This window comes from Lepidochelys kempii, chromosome 1, assembly GCF_965140265.1.
Source record: "Lepidochelys kempii isolate rLepKem1 chromosome 1, rLepKem1.hap2, whole genome shotgun sequence".
NCBI classification, from domain to species: domain Eukaryota; kingdom Metazoa; phylum Chordata; order Testudines; family Cheloniidae; genus Lepidochelys; species Lepidochelys kempii.
Genome location: NC_133256.1, coordinates 158,927,194 through 158,945,958, shown reverse-complemented (window position 1 = coordinate 158,945,958; position 18,765 = coordinate 158,927,194). Strand labels below are relative to the sequence as shown.

The window sequence follows — 18,765 nt, the reverse complement described above, 5'->3', positions numbered from 1 at the left end:
CATCCAGTTAATTATTTGTTACAATTAATATATTAAAATTGTATATGTCACTCCCCCGCCCACAAATATTAATGAATCTTTGTAGAGATTACATATGTAAAATTATGTGCTCTACGTGCTTATAATATAAATTTGCATATATTTATGCATATATATAGGCACACATTTAATTATTTATTTACAGTAGTTCCTTATGTATTGCATCACAAACTACATGGAAAAAACTAATTAAGGCTGCACAATTAAACACTCAAGTCAGGAAATGCCAAATTTAATTTTCTGTGTACAATCTTAACCCTGCCTCTCTGTGCATTTGCATTATGAGAAAGAATTGAATGGCATGCACTCATATTTCTCAAGCATACAATACAGCGTATAATTTTTCTACAACTTCAGCTATATAGGCATAGCCTCTTCCTATTGTGTACAATTTGTGCATGTGAGAACATCCATAAAATATGAAATGTATATGAAAAGTAGCCAATAAATTGTATTTATTACAACATGCTACAAAGGTCTATTTAGTGTGAGAACTGGTTGAATTTTTTTTTTGACAGAATAGTTTTCCACTGAAAAATGCAAGTCAGTAAAATGTCTAAATGTTTTGTGGGAATGAGTCCATTTCAACAAAAAATTTATGGGAAAAATTCAGAATATTTCATATTGATAATGTCAAAACTTTTTGTTTAGATAGTGCTGAAAATTTTCATTTCAACATTATCATTTCAACTTAGAATACATTAAATATAATTTTAATTAGAGAGATCCAGATAACAAAAATTAAAACAAGATTTTCAACACTATCAAAAAGAAATGTTTTGATAGTATTAAAACAAACCATTCTGATGATCCCAAATAATTTTTTTTCTGAATTTTTGTTTTGTGGGAAATTTCAGCTTATTGTTTTGATTCTGATTTGTTTTTAATGTTGTAATTTCCTGTGGAATGAAAATTTCGGTTGCTCACCTGGTCTTTTCAGTATCATAAAAAAAATTGCTACTAAATACATACCATCTCAGGGCCTGGTTCTGCAAGCTGATCTGCACAGACAGAACTTTAACCCTGTCCAGATCCTCACTGAAATTAATAGGCACCACATAAGTGGTAGTTCTGCTCACAAGAAGAAGCTAGCGAGATCGGGGCCTATGTTTACAGCTAAATTTAGTTTCATAGTTAAATGCCTCTGCCTCTGACATGCATTTAAGGAAAACTTCAGTTTCTACATCTGCATAGTTAAATCAGCTTTGTCATACACTGCCATTCAATTGCATCTAATATTTTCCTAAACAATGTAAGAAAGCTGATTGGGAAGTACCACTAAGTACAATTTTGCCTAAGATGTAGCCATTCAAAATACTATGGAAGCTTCCTGTAATCCAGCATTTTCTATTTATATTGTCTTGAGAATGTTACTAAGGGTCCAAATGAGGAGCTCATCATTATATTCACATCACAACCCCCCACCCTCCCACCAATCCTTGCTCTGAAAGGCTAATTCATTTAGTCGATTCTATCCAATCCAGAGTAAATATTGATGTTTGACAGCATTCAGCTCAATATTTCTATCCAGCTTGTCAGAAATGCTATTTGTTACTGCTGCTGAAGAATGAAACCTGGCTCTCCTGGGTTATTACTTAGCCCAGTGGGAGAATCCTTTATGGTTAGTAATGTCTCTTGAAAATCACTGCAACTAGATAAGCGAGTTTAAAATAATTTATTGCCAAATTAGTGTTTGATCCATGGGGAGAGGTTCTGACGGGAGCAGTTCTTATCTGTCAACTGCTGAAGGATTAACTCAAAATTGATCTAGAGTTTTCCAGACACATGAAAAGCTTTACTTTTCACTGGATTCCTATATTTTCTCCTATAACGTGTAGATATTGACAAACTTTAATTGCTAATAATTTTTCATTTTAGATATTTATCCTGGGGGATATTTAGATAAAACCCTGAGGGATATTGCTGTGACATGTAAATCCAAGTTTGTTTTTACTAAACAGTGAAATTCAATAATCTTCTCTCTCTAGTATCAGGGGGTAGCCGTGTTAGTCTGTGTCCACAAAAACAACAAGGAGTCCAGTGGCACCTTATTGACTAACAGATTTATTTGGGCATAAGCTTTTGTGGGTAAAAAACCCACTTCACCACCAAACTAATACTGGTTACTGGGGAAGAGCTGTTTGGACGCATCTTTCCCCCAAAAATACTTCCCAAAACCTTGCACCCCACTTCCTGGACAAGGTTTGGTAAAAAGCCTCACCAATTTGCCTAGGTGACTACAGACCCAGGCCCTTGGATCTTAAGAACAATGAACAATCCTCCCAACACTTGCACCCCCCCTTTCCTGGGAAATGTTGGATAAAAAGCCTCACCAATTTGCATAGGTGACCACAGACCCAAACCCTTGGATCTGAGAATAATAAAAAGCATTCAGTTTTCTTACAAGAAGACTTTTAATAAAAATAGAAGTAAATAGAAATAAAGAAATCCCCCCTGTAAAATCAGGATGGTAGATATCTTACAGGGTAATTAGATTCAAAAACATAGAGAACCCCTCTAGGCAAAACCTTACGTTACAAAAAAGATACACAGACAGAAATAGTTATTCTATTCAGCACAATTCTTTTCTCAGCCATTTAAAGAAATCATAATCTAACACATACCTAGCTAGATTACTTACTAAAAGTTCTAAGACTCCATTCCTGGTCTATCACCAGCAGAAACTAGCATATAGACAGACAAACAGACCCTTTGTTTCTCTCCCTCCTCCCAGCTTTTGAAAGTATCTTGTCTCCTCATTGGTCATTTTGGTCAGGTGCCAGCGAGGTTACCTTTAGCTTCTTAACCCTTTACAGGTGAGAGGAGCTTTCCCCTGGCCAGGAGGGATTTCAAAGGGGTTTACCCTTCCCTTTATATTTATGACACGCCCCCCAAATCTCAGCTAGGGTGAAACACTGGCTGGGATTTCTTCCTGGAGCTCTAGGAAAAACAGAGTTAATAAGACACATGCATCTCTAAATATACTACCAAGTACATAAAGACTAACAATATTTTCCACATCTCAAGGACGATTTTAACCAGTTGATTCTGGGAAACTTTCACGGGAGAGTGCTTCAGCCACTTTGTTAGAAGCTCCTGAGATGTGTTGGATGTTGAAATCAAAATCTTGGAGAGCTAAATTCCACCGAAGAAGTTTTTTGTTAGTTTCCTTGACGGTGTGAAGCCACTTCAGTGCAGCATGGTCGGTTTGCAGGTGGAAACGCCATCCCCAAACATATGGGCGTAGCTTTTCCAGAGCGTAGACAATGGCGTAACATTCTTTTTCAGTGACTGACCAGTTGCTTTCCCTCTCAGACAGTTTTTTGCTGAGAAACACTACAGGGTGGAATTCTTGATCAGGTCCTTTCTGCATTAAAACTGCTCCCACACCACGCTCGGACGCATCTGTGGTTACTAGGAACGGTTTGTCAAAGTCTGGGGCCCTTAGTACAGGGTCAGACGTGAGTGTCGCTTTAAGCTTGTTAAAGGCCTTCTGACACTTTTCCGTCCACTGAACAGCATTTGGCTGTTTCTTTTGGTTAGGTCTGTCAGTGGGGCAGCGATTTGGCTGTAGTGCGGTACAAATCGTCTGTAATAACCGGCCAAGCCTAAGAAGGATTGAACCTGTTTCTTTGACTTTGGGACAGGCCACTTTTGGATAGCATCCACTTTGGCCTGTAGGGGGCTGATAGTTCCTTGACCCACCTGGTGTCCAAGGTAAGTCACTCGGTTTAGGCCTATTTGACACTTCTTAGCCTTAACAGTTAGTCCTGCCTCCCTTATGCGCTCAAGGACTTTTTGTAGATGTTCCAGGTGGTCTGCCCAGGAATCCGAAAATATGGCCACATCGTCAAGGTAGGCGACTGCATATTCTCCTAATCCCGCTAGGAGACCATCTACAAGTCTCTGGAAAGTGGCGGGTGCATTTCGCAGCCCGAAAGGGAGTACATTAAATTCATACAGCCCGAGATGTGTGGTGAAGGCTGACCTTTCCTTGGCAGATTCATCTAGAGGTACCTGCCAGTACCCCTTGGTTAAGTCCAAGATAGAGATGAACTGGGCCCGTCCCAGTTTCTCTAATAGTTCATCTGTGCATGGCATTGGATAGTTGTCTGGGCGAGTTACAGGATTTAGCTTACGGTAGTCCACGCAAAAACGTATTTCCCCATCTGGTTTGGGAACTAGAACCACTGGAGATGCCCATGCACTTTCAGAGGGGCGGATTACACCCATCTGTAACATATCCTGGATCTCCCGTTCTATAGCAGTTTTAGCTTGGGGAGACACCCGGTAAGGTTGGACTCTAATTGGGTGAGCATTACCTGTGTCAATGGAGTGGTATGCCCGTTCAGTCAGTCCTGGGGTGGCTGAGAACGTTGGCGCGTAGCTAGTGCACAGCTCCTGGATCTGCTGTAGCTGCATACGCCCAAGGGTCATGGAGAGGTTCACCTCTTCCACACCACCACCACATTTCCCTTCGTAGTAGACACCTTCGGGCCACTCAGCGTCGTCTCCTCCCTGGGCTGTAAACGGTCAAACCTTTAATTCTCTGGAATAAAAGGGCTTTAGAGAATTAATATGGTACACCTTAGGCTTTCGGTTGGAGGTGGGGAATGCTAAGAGATAATTAACAGCTCCCAGGCGCTCCTGGACCGTGAATGGCCCTTCCCACGATGCTTCCATTTTATGGGCCTGGAGCGCCTTTAAGACCATGACCTGGTCTCCTACTTTGAAGGAACGCTCTCTGGCATGTTTATCATACCAGGCTTTTTGCTCGTTTTGAGCATCCTGTAAGTTTTCTCTAGCAAGGGCTAAAGAGGTTCGGAGGGTGTTTTGTAGGTTAGTTACGAAGTCCAGAATGTTAGTTCCTGGAGACGGTGTAAATCCCTCCCATTGCTGCTTCACCAACTGCAATGGCCCCTTAACCTCACGGCCATATACAAGTTCAAATGGGGAAAACCCTAAACTGGGATGTGGTACAGCTCTGTAGGCAAAGAGCAACTGCTGCAACACTAGGTCCCAATCATTGGAGTGCTCATTTATGAATTTACGTATCATGGCCCCCAAAGTTCCATTAAACTTCTCCACCATGCCATTTGTTTGATGGTGGTAAGGAGTGGCAACCAAGTGACTTACCCCATGAGCTTCCCAAAGGTTTTTCATAGTTCCTGCCAGGAAATTAGTCCCTGCATCTGTGAGGATGTCGGAGGGCCAACCTACCCTGGCAAAAATGTCTGCTAGTGCCTGGCACACACTTTTAGCCCTGGTGTTGCTTAGAGCTACTGCTTCCAGCCATCGGGTGGCAAAATCCATGAAAGTCAGTATGTACTGCTTTCCTCTGGCTGTCTTTTCCGGAAAAGGACCCAGAATATCCACAGCTACTCGCTGAAATGGAACTTCAATGATGGGGAGTGGCTGGAGAGGGGCTTTGACCTGGTCTTGGGGTTTTCCCACTCTTTGGCACACCTCACAAGACTGGACATAGGTAGAAACATCCTTGCCCATTCCCTCCCAGTGGAATGACCCCCCCAAACGGTCTTTGGTCCTGTTCACCCCAGCATGGCCATTAGGATGATCGTGGGCTAAGCTCAAAAGCTTGGTCCGGTATTTAGTTGGAACTACCAACTGTCTCTGAGGATGCCAGTCTTCCTGGTGTCCACCAGAAAGAGTTTCCTTGTATAAAAGTCCTCTTTCTACAACAAACCTGGATCGATTAGAAGAGCTGAGAGGCGGTGGGTTGCTCTGTGCCGCCGTCCAAGCTCTCTGGAGGCTTTCATCTGCTTCCTGTTCGGTCTGGAACTGTTCCCTTGATGCTGGAGACATCAGTTCCTCATTGGATTGTGGACCTAGGCTTGGTCCCTCTGGAAGCGATATAGGGGATGGAGCTGTTTCTGTTGACTGTGAACCGCTCTGTTGGGATTCAGGCTCCGGCTGAGCCTCTGGTGTAGGGTTATCGGCTGCTGCCAGTTCAGGTTCGGTGGGGCCCTCTGGTGTTGAGGTTGCAAGTACTGGATTCAGTGCTGACACGGGGTCTGGTGTTGGTTGTTCGGCTGGTTCCGGTTCTGGGACTGGTTCTGTCTGGGTCTCTGGGACTGGATCCACTACTGCTGTTGCAGACATTGGCCTGGGGTCCGGGTCCATCATTTCTGACTGGGTCCTGATAGAAGTTTCCGGAACAGAGCTAGGCCTCACGGCTTGTTTAGCCTGGCTGCGGGTGACCGTTCCCACCCTCTTGGCCTGCTTCACATGATTGGCCAAGTCTTCCCCCAACAGCATGGGGATGGGATAATCATCATAGACTGCAAAAGCCCACATTCCTGACCAGCCCTTGTACTGGACAGGCAACTTGGCTGTAGGCAAATTGAAAGAGTTGGACTTGAAGGGTTGAATCGTCACTTGGATCTCTGGGTTGATTAAATTGGGGTCCACTAAGGAAGCATTGATAGCTGACACTTGTGCTCCGGTCCCTCCACGCGGTGACCTTCTTCCCGCCCACACTCACAGTTTCCCTCCGCTCCAAGGGTATCTGGGAGGTATCTGGGCCTGTGGACCTCTGGTGTGATTCCGGTGCAATGAACTGTAATCTGTTGGGGTTCTTGGGGCAGTTGGCCTTTACATGCCCCAGCTCGTTATATTTAAAACATCGTCCAGCTGACGGGTCACTGGGGCGAGGAGGGTTGCTGGAGAATGGGGTGGTGGGACGATAAGGGGTCTGGAGGGTTCTTTGGGAGGTAGGTGGGGCTTTGGGCGGCCCCCGGTAATAGGGTGTGGTCTGGGGTGGTCCCTTCTGGTCTCCGCTCCAACTGCGACCAGTTTTCTTCTTCTCTGCCACCTCCACCCATCTGGCTCCAATCTCTCCTGCCTCGATTACAGTTTTGGGTTTCCCATCTAGGATGTATCTTTCTATTTCCTCAGGAACACCCTCTAAGAATTGTTCCATTTGCATTAGGAAGGGCAAATTTACTGGAGATTCAACACTTGCTCCTGATATCCAGGCATCCCAATGTTTCACAATGTGGTAGGCATGTCGGGTAAATGACATGTCTGGTTTCCACCTTAGGGCTCGGAACCTCCGACGAGACTGCTCGGGTGTTATCCCCATTCTGACTCTCGCCTTGGATTTAAACAGTTCATACTTGTTCATGTGTTCTTTAGGCATTTCAGCTGCCACCTCAGCTAAGGGTCCACTGAGCTGCGGCCTCAGCTCTACCATGTATTGGTCAGTAGAGATGTTGTGCCCAAGGCAGGCCCTTTCGAAGTTTTCTAGGAAGGCCTCAGGATCATCGTCTGCCTTGTAGGATATTTCTGGGATGGGAAGTGGTACTTGGAGAAGGATTACTAGGGTTTGTTGGGATATTCTGTTGAGCCTTTATCTTCTCCATCTCCTCCACATACTTCCTCTCTTTTTCCTTCTCCTCCAGTTCTTTGTCCCTTGCTTCCATAGCTCTCCTGTGAGCAGCCGCTTGGTGTTGTTCTGCTTCTCTTGCTGCCTCCCTTTCTTGTTCCTTCTCCTCCTTCTTCAGCCACATGAGTTCTATCTGTCTTTCATGTTCCCTTTGTCTTTCCTCAGCCTGAAATTTGGCTAATTCCAGCTGTAGCTGAGCTGCGGATTTTGTCATTCTAACCTCTGTTTTTAACTAACTTTACACCCGAGGTTTAGAAATAAATTAACAAAACTTGGCTGTAAAACTTTGCTGTGCTGGAATAGAATACCTATTCTCTGATAGTGATTGTCAGTCTACAGAAAAAGACAATTCCCTTGTCTCTGCTCTGGGCCCAAATTAAAGCAAAAAACCTCCAACTACTTGGAAACCTGCTTCCCCAGCCCAAAGAAAAAGCAAATGGATAGAACACCCCCCCCCATTTACTTTTAGGAAGAAAAAAAAACCAACTCTGGGTTGGAAGACTGTGAATTTCCCTGAAGGAGTTAAGTACCCTGCCTCCAGGCAAAGAAAACCTGCAATTCACAAAGATAATCCCCTTTTGTCTCTGCTTGGCCACAAAGCAGAGAAAAAACAAGCTGCTTTCAGTTTCAGCTGCTTTCTGGACTTCCTTTCCAAAGGAAAAAAAAATTCCTTTTTAAAATCTGTATTTCTAGTTCAAAAAATCTCAACTGGATCTCAAAATGATTTCAGGTTAATCCCACCACTATGCCACTGAAGAAGTGTTTTTTTACCCATGAAAGCTTATGCCCAAATAAATCTGTTAGTCTTTAAGGTGCCACTGGACTCCTTGTTGCTTCTCTCTCTAGATATATATACAAACATACTTACACACACATCCAGCTTCTGCATTCAGGAAAACTATATGAGACTGTGAAAGTCTCGGGTTTTGGTGTTCTATCCTGGAGCATAGAGTGGGTTTATATAATAAAATAACTGGGATGCTTATTAAATGTGATCCCTGAATATTCTGAAGAACCTACATTTGGTGGTGATATGTGCTGCTGACTTTATTATGAGAAACATGCTCAGAGTCCTATACTGGTAGCCACTGTCACCCATTGCCACTCTTTTCTATGGAACTAATAGTACAGCTGGGCAGGAAATGATCTTCCCGTCCTGCTAGAGTTTTTCAGATTTTGAATGTTTTTCTGTCTCAAAACAGAATGAAAAATTGAAATCACAAAAAATGTTGTGAGTTGATAATCTAGAAAAAATACTGACTGGGTCAATCAAAACATTTCATTTTAAAAATGTCAGAACAGGACTTTGACAATTTTACTTTTTTTTTCATTTTTCAAAAATATATAGACAGAGAGATTGAAACCAACCCCTTCTCACTAAAAGTTTAGATTTCAAGTAACTGATATTTTCCCATGAAAAAGTATTTTGTTGGAAAATTCCTGACTGACTGTACCTAATAGCTTCTGGTTATGATAGGACAGATAATCCCACATGTTCTCTCAAAATTGGTTAATGGCTGTAGTGACTTTAAGAGGGTGAATTCGAAGGTGATCTTTTGGTTGCAGCCTGAGATTTCCATCGCTCTCACAAGCTCTTTGAGTCCTCTAATGCCTAACAATGACAAGCTAGACATGGCATGTACTATGGACTGCTTTTCAGTGACTGCCAAGGTTGAGACAGAATAAAGGTGAGTTGGGAGGAAAGAAAGACAACACCAAAACACTAAACACCACTTAAAGCTGTCCTTGTAATCAGACATTGGACCCCAAGCTCATTCCCTGGACAATAGGAGCTTAAAAACAGCATAGAGATAGTATGTTTCATGCTATGCAGGAAAGGGAGCGCTTTGTGGTATCCCTGTGGCTGCGTGAAAATATGTTGAAAGGTGGGAGAGGAGGGGCAACATGGAGAGGACAATTATACTGAGAGGACTAGGATGGGGAATAGAAGTTACTGATGGTAGAGAGTGGGGATCCAGAGTGGCTCCAGGAGTTCTCTCTCAGCAGGTGTGTAGCTGGCTATTTTTCTTCACAGTACCAGACACCTGGGAGGCTAAAGTGCTGTGAATGGTGCATTTGAAGGCTCTATCACCCCTGTGAGAGCAGAGCTTTACTCTGTACACAGGATTCCAACTCTGCAGTATACAGAGCCAAGCCACTAACGACTATGTCTAGCACCCAACGGTTTTGGGTGGACAAAAAGACGCTGCTGCCTAAACTTGTATACCCTCTAGACAATATGAGCAGAATGTTTTAAAATAAAAAAGTGCATTTGAAAAGAAAGACATGTGTATCCTTCTGGATCATCCGAGTCCCAAAAGCGGCATATGGCAACTATGCAATCATACAAACTCAGGCATAGCAGATTAAGGCTGCCACATAAGGCCAAACTGGGCAGTATGTATCCACATCTGAGTATCCCTTTTGAACTTGAGTGAGTTAATAGCCCAGATTCTCAGCTGGTGCAAATTGGTGTAGTTCCATTGAAATCAACGGAGCTGTGCTGATGTACACTAGCTGGGGATCTGGCTCAATGGGTCTCTCTAATAAAGAATAGAGATTCATTGTTTCAATTAAGGTTTTATAATGTATCATTTCCAATAAAGAAATATGAAGGAAGTAATTCAATCCCCATGCCATCAAATACAATAGCTTGTGAAAATGTAGTTTAAACCCAAGGAGGGAGAGAATTAGAAAATCTATTTTAATTTTTAATGATCAGTAAAATAAATCCACGGGTGAAGATGACACTTGGCTTATGAGTGGCTCCATTGAGAGTGAAAAGGGTAGGGGAAAATGCAATGAATTCTTAAAATAGGAAGTTTCTGCTCCACTTCTCATGGTGCCACAAGGATCTCTGAGAGGAACAATTACTTTTTCTGAAGGCTCATGGGGAGAAAAGCTGTGCAAAAACATAAATGATGCCACCTTAAAAGGAAGCCTCACTTCATATTCTCAACTGGAACCTCTCTCATTTCCTAAGCTCAACAGCAGCTATGTCTGACCTCTGGTGTCTAAAATCAGCATTGATCATTACAAGAAATCCAAATCCAAACTAATTTTCTCTAGCCTGATTTCCTTATCACTTGGGTTACAGTTTAAATTTGCTACTTGGGAAGAAAATATTTTCTCAATTTCAGGGCTGCTAAAGATATTCTGGATTCATGGACATATATATCAGAGCTGGTAACCCATATTTAAGTGATGAATGGCCACAATGTGCCTTTATCAATAATATGGGACATACCAGGCCACTGATTTAAGGAAACCTTCATAGAATACAAGGTTTGGAAGGGACCTCAGGAGGTCATCTAGTCCAACCCCTGCTCAAAGCAGAACCAATACCCAATTTTTGCCCCAGATCCCTAAATGCTCCCCAAGGATTGAACTCACAACCCTAGGTTTAGCAGGTCAATGCTCAAACCACTGAGCTATCCCTCCCCCAATATGAGCAGATTTTACTTCCTACTGACGTAAAAACAAAAACGACATGATATAACCCAATAATAATAAAAAAGTAGGAGGCTTGATGGTAAGGTAAAGACACTCAAGAATAAGTTTATTACTGAAGATCAGTATACTTGGTCCTTAATTTAAGTAGAGATGACCGACCACAAGTAGAAGATATGAGCTCTCCAGATCTGAACACCCCCAAAAATGTCAGATATTTACTACCAGAGTTTGTAGAAAGAGCAGCCAGCAGCATCGTTCAGATGCTAACTTCCTCAAAGTTCAGGGGTGTTTGGCTCCAGGGCTTCAGTTTGGACCATTTCTAATTTTAACTCTCTCACTATCCTAGCAAAGATCTGTATCAGAATTAAAATAACTGCAGTGAAGCTAGTGCAAGATATGAAATAGTGACATTATCTACATACATATCTACGTATCTTAAATGAGATTCCCTGTTGAAGAATTAAACAGTAGGGGCATTGAGCTGATTCTTGCAATATCTGAAAAGGTTGGGCTTACTGATTTAGGGCCAGATACTGCTTAACACCTCTGTGGCTTTGCAGGGAGGAGAAGGGTTAAAGGAGCCCCCTCTTGAACCAGGCACAGTCATAGAATCATAGAATCATAGAATATCAGGGTTGGAAGGGACCTCAGGAGATCATCTAGTCCAACCCCCTGCTCAAAGCAGGACCAATCCCCAATTAAATCATCCCAGCCAGGGCTTTGTCAAGCCTGACCTTAAAAACTTCTAAGGAAGGAGATTCTACCACCTCCCTAGGTAACGCATTCCAGTGTTTCACCACTCTCCTAGTGAAAAAGTTTTTCCTAATATCCAACCTAAACCTCCCCCACTGCAACTTGAGACCATTACTCCTTGTCCTATCCTCTTCTACCACTGAGAATAGTCTAGAACCATCCTCTCTGGAACCACCTCTCAGGTAGTTGAAAGCAGCTTTCAAATCCCCCGTCATTCTTCTCTTCTGCAGACTAAACAATCACAGTTCCCTCAGCCTCTCCTCATAAGTCATGTGTTCCAGACCCCTAATCATTTTTGTTGCCCTTCGCTGGACTCTCTCCAATTTATCCACATCCTTCTTGTAGTGTGGGGCCCAAAACTGGACACAGTACTCCAGATGAGGCCTCACCAATGTTGAATAGAGGGGGACGATCACATCCCTCGATCTGCTCACTATGCCCCTATTTATACATCCCAAAATGCCATTGGCCTTCTTGGCAACAAGGGTACACTGCTGACTCATATCCAGCTTCTCATCCACTGTCACCCCTAGGTCCTTTTCCGCAGAACTGCTGCCTAGCCATTCGGTCCCTAGTCTGTAGCTGTGCATTGGGTTCTTCCGTCCTAAGTGCAGGACCCTGCACTTATCCTTATTGAACCTCATCAGATTTCTTTTGGCCCAATCCTCCAATTTGTCTAGGTCCTCTGTATCCTATCCCTGCCCTCTAGCGTATCTACCACTCCTCCCAGTTTAATATCATCCGCAAATTTGCTGAGAGTGCAATCCACACCATCCTCCAGATCATTTATGAAGATATTGAACAAAACCGGCCCCAGAACTGACCCCTGGGGCACTCCACTTGACACCAGCTGCCAACTAGACATGGAGCCATTGATCACTACCCATTGAGCCCGACAATCTAGCCAACTTTCTACCCACCTTATAGTGCATTCATCCAGCCCATACTTCTTTAACTTGCTGACAAGAATACTGTGGGAGACCGTGTCAAAAGCTTTGCTAAAGTCAAGAAACAATACATCCACTGCTTTCCCTTCATCCACAGAACCAGTAATCTCATCATAGAAGGCGATGAGATTAGTCAGGCATGACCTTCCCTTGGTGAATCCCTGCTGACTGTTCCTGATCACTTTCCTCTCATGTAAGTGCTGCAGGATGGATTCTTTGAGGACCTGCTCCATGATTTTTCCAGGGACTGAGGTGAGGCTGACCGGCCTGTAGTTCCCAGGATCCTCCTTCTTCCCTTTTTTAAAGATTGGCACTACATTAGCCTTTTTCCAGTCACCTGGGACTTCCCCCGTTCGCCACGAGTTTTCAAAGATAATGGCCAATGGCTCTGCAATCACAGCTGCCAATTCCTTTAGCACTCTCGGATGTAACTCGTCCGGTCCCATGGACTTGTGCATGTCCAGCTTTTCTAAATAGTCCCTAACCACCTCTTTCTCCACAGAGGGCCGGCCATCTATTCCCCATGTTGTGATGCCCAGCGCAGCAGTCTGGGAGCTGACCTTGTTCGTGAAGACAGAGGCAAAAAAAGCATTGAGTACATTAGCTTTTTCCACATCCTCTGTCACTAGGTTGCCTCCCTCATTCAGTAAGGGGCCCACACTTTCCTTGGCTTTCTTCTTGTTGCCAACATACCTGAAGAAACCCTTCTTGTTACTCTTGACATCTCTCGCTAGCTGCAGCTCCAGGTGCGATTTGGCCCTTCTGATTTCATTCCTACGTGCCCGAGCAATATTTTTATACTCTTCCCTGGTCATATGTCCAACCTTCCACTTCTTGTAAGCTTCTTTTTTATGTTTAAGATCCGCTAGGATTTCACCGTTAAGCCAAGCTGGTCGCCTGCCATATTTACTATTCTTTCGACACATCGGGATGGTTTGTCCCTGTAACCTCAACAGGGATTCCTTGAAATACAGCCAGCTCTCCTGGACTCCTTTTCCCTTCATGTTAGTCCCTCAGGGGATCCTACCCATCCGTTCCCTGAGGGAGTCGAAGTCTGCTTTCCTGAAGTCCAGGGTCCGTATCCTGCTGCTTACCTTTCTCAGTCACTGCCTCTGTGCTTTTCAGACTGTGGAGACTGCTCACTCCATGCGTCCCAGGGAGCAAGACACCCAAAAGGAGTCAGGGAGAAGGGAGAGACATGACCGAGCCCCTCCATCATAAAACTGGCCAGCACACATTGGGTAGTGTGCTCTACTCTCCCTGAAGGGACATAGCAGCAGGTGCTCTCCCTCTATACTCTGAGGAGCTCTGAGAGAAATTCTGCCTCCCTGAGACAGAATTCTTCCTGAGCTCCCCTGGAGCAGCATGATCCACTCTTGATATGGGGGCTGAGCCCTCAATGCTAGGTCACTGGAATGGAATATTTACTCAAACATTGCCACATTGGCTCTCCTGTCACCTCAAATGCAAAAGTCCTTTGAGAACATATTACTGTATTTTACAATTTTAAAATAATTTTAGACATTTCTTGAAGCCAGAGACACATCTATAGCAACTTCAAGTTCACGGCATTTTGGAGTGCCACAACAAGAAGGTTGGTGGTGACTGGATGTCTAACATAGTGAATGTCAGTGAAAATAAGGTAGGATCAAAGGCTAAAATAGGGAAAGAACAAGTTAAAAATTACTTAGACAAGTTAGAGGTCTTCAAGTCACCAGGGCCTGATGAAATGCATCCTAGAATACTCAAGAAGCTGACTGAGAAGATATCTGAGCCATTACAGATTATCTTTGAAAAGTCATGGAAGATGGGAGAGGTTCCAGAAGACTGGAAAAGGGCAAATATCATGCCAATCTATAAAAAGGGAAATAAGGACAACCGGGGAAATTCCAGACCAGTCATCTTAACTTCTGTACGTGAAAGATAATGGAGCAAATAATTAAGCAATCAGTTTGCAAATATCTAGAAGATAATGAGGTGATAAGTAACAGTCAGCATGGATTTGTCAAAAACAAATCGTGTCAAACCAACCTGATAGCTTTCTTTGACAGGGTAACAAGCCTTGTGGACAGAGGAGAAGTGGTAGATGTGGTATATCTTGACTTGAGTAAAGCTTTTGATATGGTCTCACATGACCTTCTCATAAACAAACTAGGGAAATGCAAACTAGATGGAGCTACTATAAGGTAGGTCCAAAACTGATTGGAAAACTGTTCCCAGAGAGTAGTTATCAGTGGTTCACAGTCATGCTGAAAGGGCATAATGAGTGGGATCCTGCAGGGATCAGTTCTGGGTCCAGTTCTGTTCAATATCTTCATCAATGATTTAGATATTGGCATAGACAGTACACTTATAAAGTTTGTAGACGATACCAAGCTGGGAGGGGTTGCAAGTGCTTTGGAGGATAGGATTAAAATTCAAAATGATCTGGACAAACTGGAGAAATGGTCTGAAGTAAACAGGATGGAATTCAATAAGGACAAATGCAAAGTACCGCACTTAGGGAGGAACAATCAGTTGCACACGTACAAAATGGGAAATGACTGCCTAGGAAGGAGTACTGTGGAAAGGGATCTGGGGGTCATAGTGGACCACAAGCTAAATATGAGTCAACAGTGTAACACTGTTGCAAAAAAAAGCAAACATCATTCTGGGATGTATTAGCAAGAGTGTTGTAAGAAAGACACGAGAAGTAATTCTTCTGCTCTAATCCGCACTGATTAGGCCTCAACTGGAGTACTGTGTCCAGTTTTGGGCACCACATTTCAGGAAAGATGTGGACAAATTGGAGAAAGTCCAGAGAAGAGCAACAAAAATGATTAAAGGTCTAGAAAACATGACCTATGAGGGAAGATTGAAAAAAACTGGATTTGTTTAGTCTGGAAAAGAGAAGACTGAGGGGGGACATGATAACAGTTTTCAGGTACATAAAAGGTTGTTACAAGAGGAGGGAGAAAAATTGTTCTTCTTAACCTCTGAAGATAGGACAAGAAGCAATGGGTGAAAATGGCAGCAAGAAAGGTTTAGGTTGGACATTAGGAGAAACTTCCTAACTGTCAGGGTGGTTAAGCACTGGAATAAATTGCTTAAGGAGGTTGTGGAATCCCCATCATTGGAGATTTTTAAGAGCAGGTTGGACAAACACCTGTCAGGGATGGTCTAGATAATACTTAGTCCTGCCATGAGTGCAGGGGACTGAACTAGAGGACCTCTCGAGGTCCCTTCCAGTCCTATGATTCTACTTCCTCTGACTCAATGTACTGATGGCCCAAACATATAGTCTTACAAAATGATTTAAAAGGATTTCAGTGTTTTTTGGGGTGTGGCTAAGACATAGAGTGGGAAGCAGCATCTCAAGGCAGTTTCAGACAGAGTAATTGCGGCTGATGAACTAAAGGAGTTTCCGGTGTTGTGGTAGCTGTGTTGGTCCTAGAATATCAGAGAGACAAGGGGGCTGAAGCAATGACTTTTATTGGACCAACTTCTTTTCGTGAGAGAGACGAGCTCTTGAAAAATAAATGAACTTGAAAAATAAAAGATAAAGGTAAAAATATTCCCTCAGCCACCTTGTCTCTCTAAAGGAATTAAAACATAGCTGCTTCTACTGAGTTCTGGAAGTAGAACTATATTTATGAATCATAAGACATGCTCCTGCTTTTGCTGTTAATCCATCTTTGATCAAAGTAATAAAAGGAACTATGTAAATATTGAAAAGAAAAACAAGCCTGAGAACAAATAGCCTGAGTAGAGCTGAGTGAATAATGAAAAGAAATATACATTAAGGGCATGCGTTGTAGGGTGGCTCTGCCTGGAGTGCCCTCTTGTAGCAGACTGTGACAGAACAGGCACAACTACCTCAGTTTCCCTTCTCAGGCAGCCCAAAACCTCCATGACAGTCTCTTGCCTAATAAGGTCTCTCCTTGGGACCAGTTTATTACAAAAATATAGTGCAAATAGCCCTTAACAACAGTCCCCAAACAGTCCATTTATCACCCAAGTGCAGACAGTCCCTTAAAACCCCAAGACATCTAGTTCCTCAACATCTCACATACCACACTGCAGTGTCTGCCATCACTCCTGGGCTCTTCTTCAGTTCACTTTCGTCCTTTAACCAGGTCAGCCTCCCTAGACCTTCCAGCTGGGATATAATCCACTCTTCCCAGCAGGAACACTCTTCCCCCAGCCACTCTGATGGGAGTTCATCCTCATTAGGAGGGCACCACCGCTCCTCCTGTTCAGTTAACTTTTCATATCCCACACAGGCCAGCAGATGGGCCCTTCCATTGCTCACCTGGCTCCAGCTCTACACCACAGCGATGTCAGCTGGTAAGCCCTACACTGCTCCCTTGCCTTCAGCCCGTAGCTTTGGCTCTCTGGCTTAGAAGTCAGCAGGCAACACCCTCTCTTGCTCTCTGGCCTCCAGCCCTAGCTCGCTGGTTTAGGAAGACCAGCCTGCAAACCCAACTTGCTGCTCTCCTGCTTTCAGCCTTCCCCCAGAAATCTCCTACAGCTTCCTTCAAGCACCTCCAGTCTTTTGGTCCCTGACAGCTCTCACCTGCCCTTTCCCTCATTAACTCTTCCAGGCAACTCCCATTTTATATGGGCCAGGTGACCTCTTAAGACCCAGTTAGGAGGCAGCTGATGAGTCACATGTGCGTAGCCTCTTCCTTCTTAAAGGCCCAGTGCCACCCTGCAATAGCCTGATCCTCATTTGCTGTGAGGTCCCTTGACACCACTCCATCAGTGTAAAGTGACATTAAAGTGGGGGTAAATTTCAGAACCAACCCCTTAATACTTGGTTTGATTAACTGAATAGAATTCTTCAATGAATGAAAGTCAGTAGGGGTTGGACACCCCCTCCCTTACGCACTTCTGTAAATCCTCGTCCATATCAATTTTACTAATATTTATGCATTATCTATAAATTGGATGAATAATAAAGAAAAAAGTTATTGACTCATTTATTTGAAAAAAAAATCACAAATGTCACTGAAGAAATGATTGAACTAATATTATTCCATCAGCTCTGTGCCTCTGTCTCTGTGCCTCACACTCCTATCTCTGCCAAAACATCCCTGACCTCTTGAGAACAGATTTTCAAAGGCATTAAAGTGCTCAAAGATGCAGCTAGGTGCTTAGTGGAATTTTCAAAAGTGCCTAAGCAGGTTAGGCTCCTACCTTCTACTGATTTAGAAAGTCTATCTCAAGGATAATTCAAAAACAGTAACATGTCAAAGTTGTTAAATAGGCTACTGTTACATTAAAAAAAATATACTAACATAATTAAAATTAATCATGTGCTTAGATGCTTTGCTGAACTGGGGCCTTAATGCTTAACCTGGCCATAAAAGGAATGAATAAATAGAAATGCCCATTTTTTTTTAAATTGGGCACATAGCACCGAACATGTGCTCACAACTCAAGAGCTATGCATGCAAAACCCAGTTTGTGTATGCACACTGGGTTTTGTACACACATTGCTTTGAAAATCTGGGCCAAATCAAGCAGTCTCCTATCACGTCAGGCTGGCAATGGAGAATTTCTTAGTTCTTACCATCCTCTTTAGTGCGGGTGAAAATTTGTTCACTTCTGACTCCATCTCCAGCTCGTGTGAATGCCAAAACCTGGATGCTGTAGTTGGTGTATTTTTCCAGGCCATCAAGCTCTAGTGAGGGCTGTGTAGTAGTGACATTTTTAATCTCTCCCAGCTCTAGGGAACAAAAAGTGAACCAAGTTATTGGCAATGCTATTCTTTTCTTAATCATACGTGTCTATCTTGGCATGAAAATAAAAGGGGAATCTTCTGATTAAAGAATATTCACTCATGAAAGAGAAAGAATATTTTGTGATTATAAAATAGATACCTTAAATGCTCACACTGATCAAAACTATAAAATAGAGCAGATGGGAAAAAATGACAACATTTGAAATTTTTATGTCAGTTCCATTTCACATGATTAACAGCAAACTTGTTTTTAACTTTATAATTTATTTGGCCTTTTTTTTAAAATTGAAATTTTAAGCAAAAATATCAAAACCACTGTCAAAATGGTTATTGAAATTTCGCATTTACTGAGAAACAGATTTTCGGTAAATGAAATATTTCTATAATGGTACTGACAATAGTTACAATTTAAAAATTGGTAATAATGATGCAACATTTTCCCC

General features: G+C 43.0%; 1 protein-coding gene across 1 annotated transcript in view; it reads right to left on the bottom strand.

Annotated features, from left to right (window-relative positions):
• The window catches only part of DSCAM (DS cell adhesion molecule), a 632,908-nt gene that overhangs the window by 99,475 nt on the left and 514,668 nt on the right, over positions 1 to 18,765 (bottom strand). The window contains exon 19 of the mRNA XM_073360366.1: positions 18,152 to 18,307. Coding sequence (XP_073216467.1) covers positions 18,152 to 18,307 — 156 coding nt within the window. The remainder of the gene's footprint in view (positions 1 to 18,151; positions 18,308 to 18,765) is intronic.